Source organism: Haliotis rufescens, unplaced genomic scaffold, assembly GCF_023055435.1.
Source record: "Haliotis rufescens isolate VD_foot unplaced genomic scaffold, xgHalRufe1.0.p SCAF_5, whole genome shotgun sequence".
NCBI classification, from domain to species: Eukaryota; Metazoa; Mollusca; class Gastropoda; order Lepetellida; family Haliotidae; genus Haliotis; species Haliotis rufescens.
The window spans coordinates 3,918,053-3,930,862 of NW_025964223.1; the positions used below are offsets into that span (position 1 = coordinate 3,918,053).

General features: G+C 43.3%; 1 protein-coding gene across 1 annotated transcript in view; it reads right to left on the reverse strand.

Annotated features, from left to right (window-relative positions):
- Positions 1-12,810, reverse strand: part of LOC124133548 (dentin sialophosphoprotein-like) — a 17,516-nt gene continuing 4,706 nt past the window's right edge. The window contains exon 3 of the mRNA XM_046497982.2: positions 1-5,239. Within this exon, the coding sequence (XP_046353938.2) occupies positions 2,504-5,239 (2,736 nt within the window). The 3' untranslated portion in view covers positions 1-2,503. The remainder of the gene's footprint in view (positions 5,240-12,810) is intronic.

A 12,810-nucleotide genomic window follows, 5' to 3' on the forward strand; every position in this document is an offset into this window, starting at 1 on the left:
GAGAAACTAAACAGGGCTTTGTAACCTTTGTCCTATGAGCTACAAATATCTTTGTTGACCAACTTTTATAGCAACGTGCAAAATCATCGTGCTTATTCTTTTAGCGTGGACTAGTGAGCGAGTTTAGTTTAGCGCCGCTTTGAACACGCATAACATATGAGTGAGTGAGTCTAACGCCACTCTGAACAGTATTTGAGTTCTATCATGGCGTGTCAGATTAATGTGAGAGGAAAGACCGAATGATGCAGGGCGTAGACGTGTACCACTCTGTACGGGTATGGTACTGACAAACCAAGGATACACATTGGGCCATCTGGGATTCGAACCCACGCACTGCCGAATATGGAACCAATAAGCAATGCACATGGATATCGGCGACGGACACCACTGGGCCACTTCGGATCCGCGTAAGATTTAAGTTCCACATTTCTCTGTCCATTTCCCCATGCTTATACATTTAGTTAGATGTACTTCGGGCGATAGGGAATTAAAGGAGGTCATTGAGCTATATCCAAAGGCTGGCAGACTCAAAATGACACATGGCCTAGATATAATACAATTTTCGGACACGTTACCAGTGTTAAACCTCTACAACACCTTGTTTGAACCAAAGACGTATATACGTCTTAGATTGAACGTTTCTTCCAAAACAAGGACTTACGGGCAGACTAGCCCCGCGACGCTATAACTCACGCAAGTCTCGTTTTGGCATTAAACAGCGCTTTTAATAAGCTCTCAATGGATACCTTTAAGGGCAGAGAAAGTCGGAGTCTGGATGTATAATGAGGGAGGAAGTATGGTTTTACGCCGCATTTTGCAATATTCCAGCAATATCACGGCGGGGGAAAACCAGAAATGGGCTTCACACATTGTACCAACGCGGGGAATCAAACGCGGATCTTTGGCGCGACGAGCGAACGCTTTAACCAGTAGGCCAACTACCCCCGTCCCCTCTGAATGTCTAAATGCAGGCATTCATCACTACTTCGCCTTCGCTTTATAAAATATATAATCAACATTATTCAACAATACGTTCACACTGAGACAGACCTCCCCTGAAGGATTCACACAGGAATTCATTGGAGAACAACCAGCGAGGTACATGGAAATGACGGATTATCTGCCGAAAGTGTAGCTTCGAGCCTTTAAATTTTTCTATATATCAGACTTTGTCATCTTAAGAAGGAAAATGAAGAATGTGTACGAAAAGTCAGCCCTACAGTGAAACTTCACTAAGTCAACCTACTGTTCGGATGACGTAATGTTATCAATTAATTGACTTTCAGTTTGTGTGAGTTCATTGGAGTATGAACCTTTATAGAGCGAGTGACAAAACTGTATGAACGCGACGTCAAATGTTATTTTCAACAATGATGCAATACGACTAATCACTAATCAGCAATGGGTGATATTCCCTTGATCAGATCCGTCATTCGACGTAGCTCGTTGGTTCTTCTATCAACATTAAACAATCAACATAGGTAATACTTCCTACATATCTTCAACATTAAGCACATAAACCAACCCAATTCACATACTGTACTTATAGAAAAGGGCGTGTCTGTTGTAGACTTCGATCACGTGTATGAATATCCAGTGCATCGTACTATCCCCATTAACATGACATTGATGATAACAGGTTTTCCCATCTTAGTCAGAAACGCCCTTGAAATAATATATCAAATGTGAAAATAGATATAGTAAGTGAAAAAATACTAATTACATGAAACTCTCATTAGATTAACGCATTAGGCACAATGCAAAACATCACACGTCGTATAACACAGTAGATTAATAGGATCTGTAATTATATACTAGTATATAATTTGATATACTCATGGAAAGAAGGAAGGGAACACGTTTAAAGGGAAGGACGTGTTTGGGCGAGAATTTTATACGCACGCAAAACACAACCAGTAGAAATACTAGATACGTTTTACTCTGATCTAACACATTGTGTGCCACTGGTTCAAGACATGCAACTGTTTTATATCCGAAACAAGCCCAACCATTGTGTAATAGGACAGACAGCACTGTTTTAGAGTGAGTTAAACCTTAGGCCAAACATGTTTGTCAGAACAAATTATACAAATTCCCTTACCAAGGTTAGAAATTAATTATTATTTTCACTACTCTGCAAGAACGACTCCTTCTTGAATTTTACTAGTCTCGGACTAGTGGAATTATGTTAATTTCAAGCCGTGCTTACTGTTATATCCATGCGTGTGGTTTCACAGAGATGACTGAGAGCTGGAACACACTCCAGTGGTCAGTGTGGTACCTGCATCCAATCCTGTTGTGTTTCACATGCGTAACTGGGAACTAGAACATCCCAGCGTTCAGTATGGCACTGTTATTCAGCTGGCACCATTTTGTTCCCTTCACCCTTGAATGAATGTTGCAAGTGATATCTTCACACGTCCAACGAACTCACAATCTTGTCCACATACGAAGAAAACTAAGCATCAGACACAGTACACACGCAGCATAACTGATTACACTATCACACATCAACATCATCGTCAGGTTCCCCGAAAACAAACGTGCCTGGCGTGACTTTGACATTTTGTGAACTATCACTCCTTTCTCGACCGTCACTACTGGAGCCGTCAGACAGCTCAGCCAGCAGGTCATCGTCCGTGAACTTTAACCCCTCCTCTTCCTCCTCACCAGAATCACTCACGTCATCACCCACCCCGCTGATGTTGTAAGATCTTGACCGCCCCTCATCGCTGTCTGACTCTTCCTCAATTCCAGGCATCGTGTTGATCGAGTTCCTGATGTTGCTGGCCGTCGCCCTGGGCTTGTCCTCGTCCTCGGACTCGCTTGAGGCGTCGCTGTGGGTGTCGTCGTCGTCATCCCCGATAGTAAACACAGGCGCCGGCACCTTCTTGGGCTGGTCGGATGAGGTAGGGGGATGTGAGATGCGCGTCTGGGGAAGAGGGCTCTCTGTTGATGAACTGGACAATTCTACTGATGTATCCAACAAGGAAGGATCCAGGGAGGACAAGGAGCTTGTATCCAGATTTATTCCACCTTCTTTCTTCGGCTCAAAACCAGACACAACACTTGACTGATCCTCGTCGTCCTCTGTTTGTTTGAAAGATACGACACCATCTGGTGAATCAGTATTGCTTTTTGTGGTTTGGTGAGCGATGTTTATATCCCTTTCCCCATTCGCCTCTTCATCTTCATCTTCATCATCTGATTTCTGAACGACGTTACCAAAATCATAACACCCGGAAACATCACTAGAAGCTGATGACTCGCTAACACTACCATCTTTTGAGTCATCTTCTGAATGATCTTCTTTGAAACTACTTGACGCTGGTCTAAAATCAACACTTCCGTCCTGTTTCTCCCCATCATGGAATGAGCCTGACACTAGTAGTACACTTTCGTCAGCATCAGCGTTTTCCCGGGAAGTCTGATGTAAACGAGCTGATGTGTGAGACGGTATGTCGGATTCAGCACTGGCTCTTTTAAAGTGTTCAAGATGAGTATGAGGAACATCTTCCTTTGTTCTATCTGCTCCGTCAAATTCCCGAGAAGATGTTGACTCTGGAGGAGTTGGATCTGTCAATGATGTCGTCTTCACATGGACCTCTACCCCTGCGGTGTCGTCACCATCTAATGAATCTGCGCCTTCCTCAGGCATTCTGTCAGGCGTCACTATGCTACTTCTTTCAGGTAGGCCAGAGACTTGACCAGGAGCCGTAACAGAATAACGTGAGTCGCTTGGTCCAACTGAACCTACACCATCCATCACGAAAGATTCCTTCTCAGAATCATTCTTTGGGACAGAGGTCACTGAATCTAGTTCATCCTTCACAAAAGAATCCTTCTCGGAATCAGGAACACTTGGATATTGCTGTGCAACCTTGGCGTCAGATGTCACTAAATCTGTTTCCTCCTTTCCAGAAGAGTCTGCACCCGATTCATCTTTACCCCTAGAGACCCCCTCTTCAGTGTCAGAACCTTGCTTCCTTGCACTTTCAACTTGATGCAACCCCCCGTCGCTAGATCGCCTCTCTGTCACAACTACATCTTCATAGACTCCATTTGGGGTATTTACTTCTTCATCGGGTTCATGTTTGTTTTCTTGGATAGTTACGACCGAAGAATCGGGAGGAATACTCACATTTTCATAGTCATGTATAACCTCCCTTCCCGCCATAGTGTGAACACCGTCACCACCCGTACCTCTTACATTCTCGTATCCAACCTGATTTTCCTCATTGTCGCTTAATCTGTTTGGTATTTCGCCTTCATGGTCAGGTATGTTATCTGGTACTTGAGACACGCGTCCTTCCTCTTCCTCGTCAGATATTGACCGACCCCAACCACTTTTAGACATATTCAATAAAGCCGTCAGCTTCTCTGCCTCCAAGGTCACCTCGCCTGGCGTTTTAGCAGACAGCGACCGCCCTCTTGCGGACATGCTAGCGTCATAGGAAAGTCTTCTAGATCTCGGCTCCTCGTTCGTGAATGCTCGTCTTTCTCTAGATCGTTCAATCAAAGCAGACAGCGACATTTTTCGAAACGGAAAATGGTTATTTAACTGAGAACCGATCGTACTCGAGTCATCGGATTGAGACGTGTTGGACTCAATCTTTACATCATGTTCTTGTTCCTGTCCTTGTTCCTGTTCAACGGTTGCAACAACATCCTGAGCTCTTCTGGACGTCTGACTTTTATCGCTGTGGGACGCAGAATCTGACTCGCTGGAAGAATCGTCCCCCTTCCTGCTGTCCGCATCCCCATCGAACGTATCCATATGACTAAAGAGATAGCTCTTCCGCTTCATCAGCTCCCTATCTTCAGCGTCCTGATCAACTGGCTGCTGCTCCAAGTCATCGAGCTCGCTAGACGTCAACCCTTCATGGTCCTTTCTGAAAGCCACATTAACATAGTGAGGGCCGCTTTCTCTATCTATGACCAAACTCACGCTAGACGTAGCCCGAGAAGCAGTCTTGAAGAAGTCGTCAGCGTCATCTCGGACAAGCGTGAGAGTCGACGCGCCCTTCGTGGCATATTCGGGGTTGTAGAACTTGCCGAACTCTCGGCCTATAATCATCCTCACGGGGTACTTCTTCCTGTACCAGAGATACAAGCCCAGCAGGACACTCAGACAGATGAACACGGGCACACCCACCCCTGCGGCTATCTTCACCGTCCCACTGCCGTCGTCAACGTACGTCGTCACCGTCTTTGTGGTCGTCACCTGCGGTGTTGTGATCTGTAACAGCAAACAATGCTTTCGTGAGTGGCTGGAGCTGAACAATGGTTGGAGTGTAAAAAATATATTTTGTTTCTGGTTTTCTGATTTTAGTGAATGGATACGACGGCGAGGCGTGATTAAAAGGGCAAACATGACAAAGTAACCTAAGTGGACAATAATTATTTATTATTTCAGACTGTTGAAAAAAGGCCGCAAATATTATATTGCTGCAAGATGTTTCAATAAAGAAATTCTGGTTTCGCAGCTGTAGCTGAACGCATATCAGGTCTTCGAGTTGAAAAGAGGTCACGTGGTATTTATTAGAATCGGTTATACTTTATAGATTTGTAACCTACTAAAATAAAATTTAATTACTTCATAAGAAACAAGACTATTATTAAACTGGCCTAACCGAGTTAGCACCAGGCCATACAATATATGAAGGACTTCGACTATGCACCACGGAGTGCCAAATGAATGTACTTTAAAATCTGATTAATGGACATACAAGTCTTCTATTGTGGCCATGAGCTGGCATGCAGTAACACGCCCAAGACTCCAGCTATCAGGTGACGTGCGTCAGTGACATGAAGTGGAAGGTCAGCTTTCATCTCCCAGCCAGTACAGCTCTGCATGGCTGTCGGCTGTGGCGACATGATCTTCACAATCAGTACATCTACACATGTAGGGGTTGGTCTGAATTAAATGGGCGTCTACGAAGTACGAATACAATGATGATGACTAGTTTTCTTACGCCGCACTGTAAATAGTCTATATTGGGCCAGACAAACCAGTGATTCATATCACGAGCAACGTCCACGCACGAGCAACGTCCACGCAATGAACCAAGGCACCAATCCGGGCCACCCATTGCATATTGTCGCATATTACGACAAGCATAGTTGGAACCTTCCACTGTGACGTATTTAGTATTGTGAGGTTGCAGGTTCGATTCACGTCATGGAATTTTCATGTTTAAAACAAGTTTCTGACTTTTAACCAATCATCAACCACAATAGTGTTCACATCAAGAGACAAGTTTATAAAACGTTTAATTTCACGGAATGCCCGCTTACCCGGGCATTCTGAGGGAATAACTCCTTTACGGGTTAACCCGAGAAAAGTCGAACCTATATTTGTAACAGAGTGACATCGTTAGAGGTTTATAAGGTCAGTTAACTCCCTTTCCTTGGGAAGATATTATACACTGGCTAATCGGCGTTAGTCCGGACTAATACAAGTAGCCACACACACGCGCATGAACGTCGCTATTATCGTCCTTGGTCTGTGATCACCATACCCGTCCTCGGTCGTTGGCTTAACCATTTGGTGCTTGTCTTTCATTTTCCGCTGTCATATAATGGAATTACGTGGAAAGCGGCGTAAAACACAACTCACTCACTCAATACAAACCATTTTACAGATGTATATGCAGATTTTAAAGCTCAACCAATCAAACCATCTAAACTCCTTTCACGCATCTATCAAACCAACACTGTGGGGAGTTGCGTCATTCAGGCGATCTCTGTGAGTCCAGTCGGAATGACTAGCAGTCTGAATACGCTGCTTACCACCATACCGACAGCGCAGGTTGGTAGGTCCTGATTAAACAAAACGGGATATCACATCAGTTGTGTCTCTCATCGATTCCCTAACTATTTAAACCCACTCCAGTCATCTAAACATGTCGGTCTGTCAACAAGGATACAATAGCATTATAGTCAGGCACAAGAATGCCCAACATCGTACAAACGCTCATATCCATTAACAAACATTATGTTTGAAAAACAATAGGGTGCCATGTTTGCGGATTTGTTGTTAAGACGCTCTCTATTTTCAATAAACATTGAACATCAAAGGTAAAATCAATGAAGTACAATTGCCGGGTTATGGTAGATCGTCCTTGGGCTGGGTTAAGTCACGTGGTTTCAATACTGCACACGACGTAATTGAGGCCACAAGGATGTGGATTCTTCTATTGTGTGTTAATTTACTACACGGGTCGCGTGCATACCAATAACACTCCAGCAGAACATGAGACCGTTTCACAAATTGTCAAGATAAACAATATGTTTACACAGGAACAAGGAAAGTTTGTACAATTACTAGTATTTGGTTGGAATTTGTAGGAAGCTTATGGCCTCTTTCCGCCTTGGTTAATGAGAAGGAATATATCACAATCACTTTAACAATCTCGGCTGACTGTTTTCTTAAAGGGGGACTACGGCCGGTCAGATTGGCAGTCTTAGCAAGTTTGATTTAGGTAAAATCACATTCTGTTCGCCTGCCATGTTAACAACACGCTGCTGTAACCAATGCGAGGGGTGCCATCGGTGGGGCAGAATACGCTCACTTTCTTCTCGAACACCTGGTGTCATCACTATTTCATAGTGATTCAGCAACACATGATTTTAGTCGAAATTATACAGCGGGGTCTTCTTATAGTAAAGATTCCTCATGTTCTAATAATATATAAAAAATGCAGCAAAGGGGGTTTGGGTGATCCCGGCACTGTCAGACTTGTTAGGCTCATCATCGGCTCAGGGCCCTTGCCCCCTCTACACGCAGCCCAGACAGCGAATGGGACTTCTCCGAGGAAGCGCTGCCTTGTCAAACCCAACACTGCAACCTTCTGCATTACCCAGATTGTCAGAAGGGCTGTATTCCTGGCAGCAAACCCGGGTTCTCTCCCAATGTCAGTTAACAGATTGGGAGGTACCAAACCGAAGGCCCCGAGAACAATGGGGAGTCGGACAACTTGGTACTTGGGATGCAAGCGTGACATTTGCAAAGCGAGGTCGGCATATTTGCCAAGTTTTTCCTGAATCTTGTCAATCATATTAGTGTCAAAAGGGACAGGAAATTAAATAATATAAATGATTTCATTGCATTTATCAAAATGGACAAGATCAGGTTTGTTGCCCTGGAAACGTCTGAGGCTGTATACGGGCCTATTCCATAGGTTTTGTATTTATCATTTTCCATGACGCCCTCTACATATTCTGGGACGTACCATGGATGGACCTCTGTCAAAACCACAAGCATTGCGAAGACGGTAATAAAATGATTGAGCCACTCCACGGTGTCGCTTAAGATATTATGTTTATGCCAAGGATTTGCTTCCACTGACACTGTGTTGGATAGTCTCATTTCATTCATTACATAGTTAATAATAATTATTTTTATTACACAAGATAATATTTCAGTTTCACATATGGCACTTACGTCCCCTCGTAACGCAAAGCGATCTTGGTGGCTACGATTGTCGTAAGTCTCTATGTTAACGTATGGGAATTACGATCGTCTTAGGGCTTTGTGGAACAGGGCCGGGGGCTAGATTAATAATTGCTCCAGATCATAGTCTCCTCTTTTCAAACATTGATGGAGAGCTACGTTCTAGAGTTTAACGCCCAGTCTATGTCTGTCTGTAATTAGTGACATGTGTGAGTGTGTAGGTTGGGTTTAGCGCCTCTTTGAACAGTTTTTCCGGCTGTATCATGGCGTGTCAACTTAATGTAGGAGAAGTGCCTGAAGTGATGCAGGTCTTAGATGTTATTAGCTTTGATGAAACCCACGAACATTGTATGGTGCTGACAAACCTAGAAACATATTCAGGGCGGATCAAGAATTCGAACTCAAAATCACCCATTCGGGCATCACCTAAGGAACGCAATTCTACACAGTGAATTCATTTGCCTCGTCTTAGAGGGCAGGGCCAGTGACCATTGCCACGTGTGGTACTGAGACACTGGGAAGGTGGGGTAGCCTAGGGGTTAAAGCGTTCGCTAGCCACGCCTGAGACCCGAGTTCGATTCCCTACATGGGTCCAATGAATGAAGCCCATTTCTGGTGAACCCCCGCGTGATGTTGGTGGAATATTGCTAAAAGAGCCGTAAAACCACATTCACTCACCCACCCATTTCTGGTGAACCCCCGCGTGATGTTGGTGGAATATTGCTAAAAGAGCCGTAAAACCACATTCACTCACCCACCCATTTCTGGTGACCCCCCGAGTGATATTGGTGGAATATTGCTAAAAGAGCCGTAAAACCACATTCACTCACCCACCCATTTCTGGTGAACCCCCGCGTGATGTTGGTGGAATATTGCTAAAAGAGCCGTAAAACCACATTCACTCACCCACCCATTTCTGGTGACCCCCCGAGTGATATTGGTGGAATATTGCTAAAAGAGCCGTAAAACCACATTCACTCACCCACCCATTTCTGGTGAACCCCCGCGTGATGTTGGTGGAATATTGCTAAAAGAGCCGTAAAACCACATTCACTCACCCACCCATTTCTGGTGACCCCCCGAGTGATATTGGTGGAATATTGCTAAAAGAGCCGTAAAACCACATTCACTCACCCACCCATTTCTGGTGAACCCCCGCGTGATGTTGGTGGAATATTGCTAAAAGAGCCGTAAAACCACATTCACTCACCCACCCATTTCTGGTGACCCCCCGAGTGATATTGGTGGAATATTGCTAAAAGAGCCGTAAAACCACATTCACTCACCCACCCATTTCTGGTGACCCCCCGAGTGATATTGGTGGAATATTGCTAAAAGAGCCGTAAAACCACATTCACTCACCCACCCATTTCTGGTGACCCCCCGAGTGATATTGGTGGAATATTGCTAAAAGAGCCGTAAAACCACATTCACTCACCCACCCATTTCTGGTAACCCCCCGAGTGATATTGGTGGAATATTGCTAAAAGAGCCGTAAAACCACATTCACTCACCCACCCATTTCTGGTGACCCCCCTAGTGATATTGGTGGAATATTGCTAAAAGAGCCGTAAAACCACATTCACTCACCCACCCATTTCTGGTGACCCCCCGAGTGATATTGGTGGAATATTGCTAAAAGAGCCGTAAAACCACATTCACTCACCCACCCATTTCTGGTGACCCCCCGAGTGATATTGGTGGAATATTGCTAAAAGAGCCGTAAAACCACATTCACTCACCCACCCATTTCTCGTCAACCCCCGCGTGATATTGGTGGAATATTGCTAAAAAGAGGCGTAAAACCACACTCACTCACCCACTCGATACCGAGGCATTGTCCCTGTGTATTTAGGGTTATTAACTGGAGGTTGACGTCCATAATAAAAGAAAATGAGTTAGCAAAGAAAATGGGTCTTGAAATACCCTAATCAAACTGGCTGGGGCTGTCATTTGAGTCGAGATTAGTCCCCCTTTAACAGCGAGATCACCGCGTGTGTACGGAAGCAGCATAACGGTAGTGCTGACATGTGAAGTGGTAATATAGAGTCGCTAGGCTGGACCAAAACCGTGTACTCTACTGTAGAGGAAGCTAATTACTTGTGTTTGGTTATAACACAATACATCTCCGTGCTAGTTTCTCATAATGGACACTGTCAAGGCAACGGTCTCCACTCGTCCATATACGATGTATACGTACAAACATTCCATGTGTTATTGTTAGAATTGATATTCCGGCACAATCGGACTCGACTATACCCAATAAGAGAACTATTAGTATATTAAATACATAGGCAAAAGTAGCCGTGATCTATTTTATTGATAGCTGAAAGTTGGTATTAAATATGTTGGTATGGAATATATGGGTTCACGGGTTGATTGTGCGTCTAACAGTGTAAACAATGGAGGCTTTTTGACATTATTATGATATTAGGGAAAAAAAGAAAGTCACTCCCTCTTCTTTCCCTTCCAACTCCTGATACCTCTAATAGAATTTTTTTAGATCAGATATGTGACCATATATCCGTAAAGGAAACAAAAATTGCCGTGCATAATTTGAATTTTGAAAAAAAAAATCTTTTGAAAGTCTATGCATAGTCTCGCTCGTTAATCAAATTAAACAAATAAAAGGAGTGTTTAGTTTAATGAGAACTTAATTAATTACTTCTGTCTCTTTATGTGTGGTATGCTATAATCTGGCAAACTGAAAATATGAATAGGATTAATATATAATTCAGTGTTTTTTTCCACTTCACTAAAAATGTAAAACTAAACGAAAATATGACAAAACATATTTCAAATAAAGTTCATTGATCGATGTGGAAATTGTAAAAAGCTGAACACGACTCAACGTGTTATTAAGGAAAGGTTGGCTTCCAACCTCGCGTGTTATAACGAGGTATTGGCAGATTGTTCCGTGTGGCCGTACAGGTGTTGTTTATAAGAATCAACATCCACCGATTTCCAGTTGGCCAAATACAACCCTTTGCCTGTTGGCGCCACGTCAAACTTCCCAAGGTACAAAAACTCCGGTAATTGGGTTGCCAACAATGCAAGGTTCAGATGCTCAACGTCAGACATAATACATGGCTTCGTGCTTGCTGTCCTCAAGAACAATGACTGGTCTATACTAAAATATTACGCTGAGAAAACGCTAAAAGGTAAAAAAAGGGTCATTATAAATACTAGTACTACCCCATTTGACATAATTTAACATTTTTTGAGACCCTAATACACCATAATAACCTTTTGAACTTGTACGACCTTTCTTGAATGTATCTCTAATATGATAATAGTTTTATATACGATTTACCTACGATACCCAGTGTAGAAATACGACGCTATTTGCTTACTTGAACTGTGAAACCCCCGAAAAAACTAACTCAGACAGCCATCCCCATCCTTCAGCCACCATCCCACCCTAAATACCTTTTAAAGAAATTCAGAATTGTACATAAACCTACAAGAATATGTATATTGTATACTATTGTGTTAATACGTCGTCCTCAGAACGACACTACACAGTGCGTGTTGTGTGTCGTTATCAGTGAGTGTTAATGCTATTAATGTACATGACAGTTCCAGTGATTGATTGACAGACATCAGCTGTCAGAGCCGGAACGTATTTACAAGAGAGGGGATGTAGAAACCTATATTATACCCTAGGGGAATAAACATGTCGTATTTCATATAAATCGCATTTCTGGGTGACAAAATGTTTGTCTTGAGGAGGGTTTCATATTTATTGCGTCATAGTAATGTGTGCATATAAACAATGCCACTTACGATGTCAACAAATCTTGTCATGCCTATACATGTGTATGAATATTAATATTTAGTTATGTCATACGGCATTGATTCGTAAATCTAAAACCGATATCCTAATGCAATGAGTGAGTGAGTGAGTATGGTTTAACGCCGCTTTTAGCAATATTCCAGCAATATCACGGCGGGAGACACCAGAAATGGGCTTCACACATTGTACCCATATCGGGAATCGAACCCGGGTCTTCGGCGTGACGAGCGAACGCTTTAACCACTAGGCTACCCGACCGCCCCCCTAATGCAATGAAATAACACTTTCTGTCAGAAATACTTAAAATCTAAAATCTAAAACTGTGATTTTCAGACCATTCGTAAAACAATCACCTTGTCAGGTCAATCGATGTGATAAACATTTTGAAGAAAATACAAAGATCATATCTGTGCTCATTCACCATGGGCGGAACTGACGACAGATATGAATCACATGTTCCAGTGACCTCACATACAGTCTGTGACAAATATGAATATTACCTTGCACAGTTTATCTTCACCGACCTGCCATATGTCAACAACAACAATGACGTCGCGTA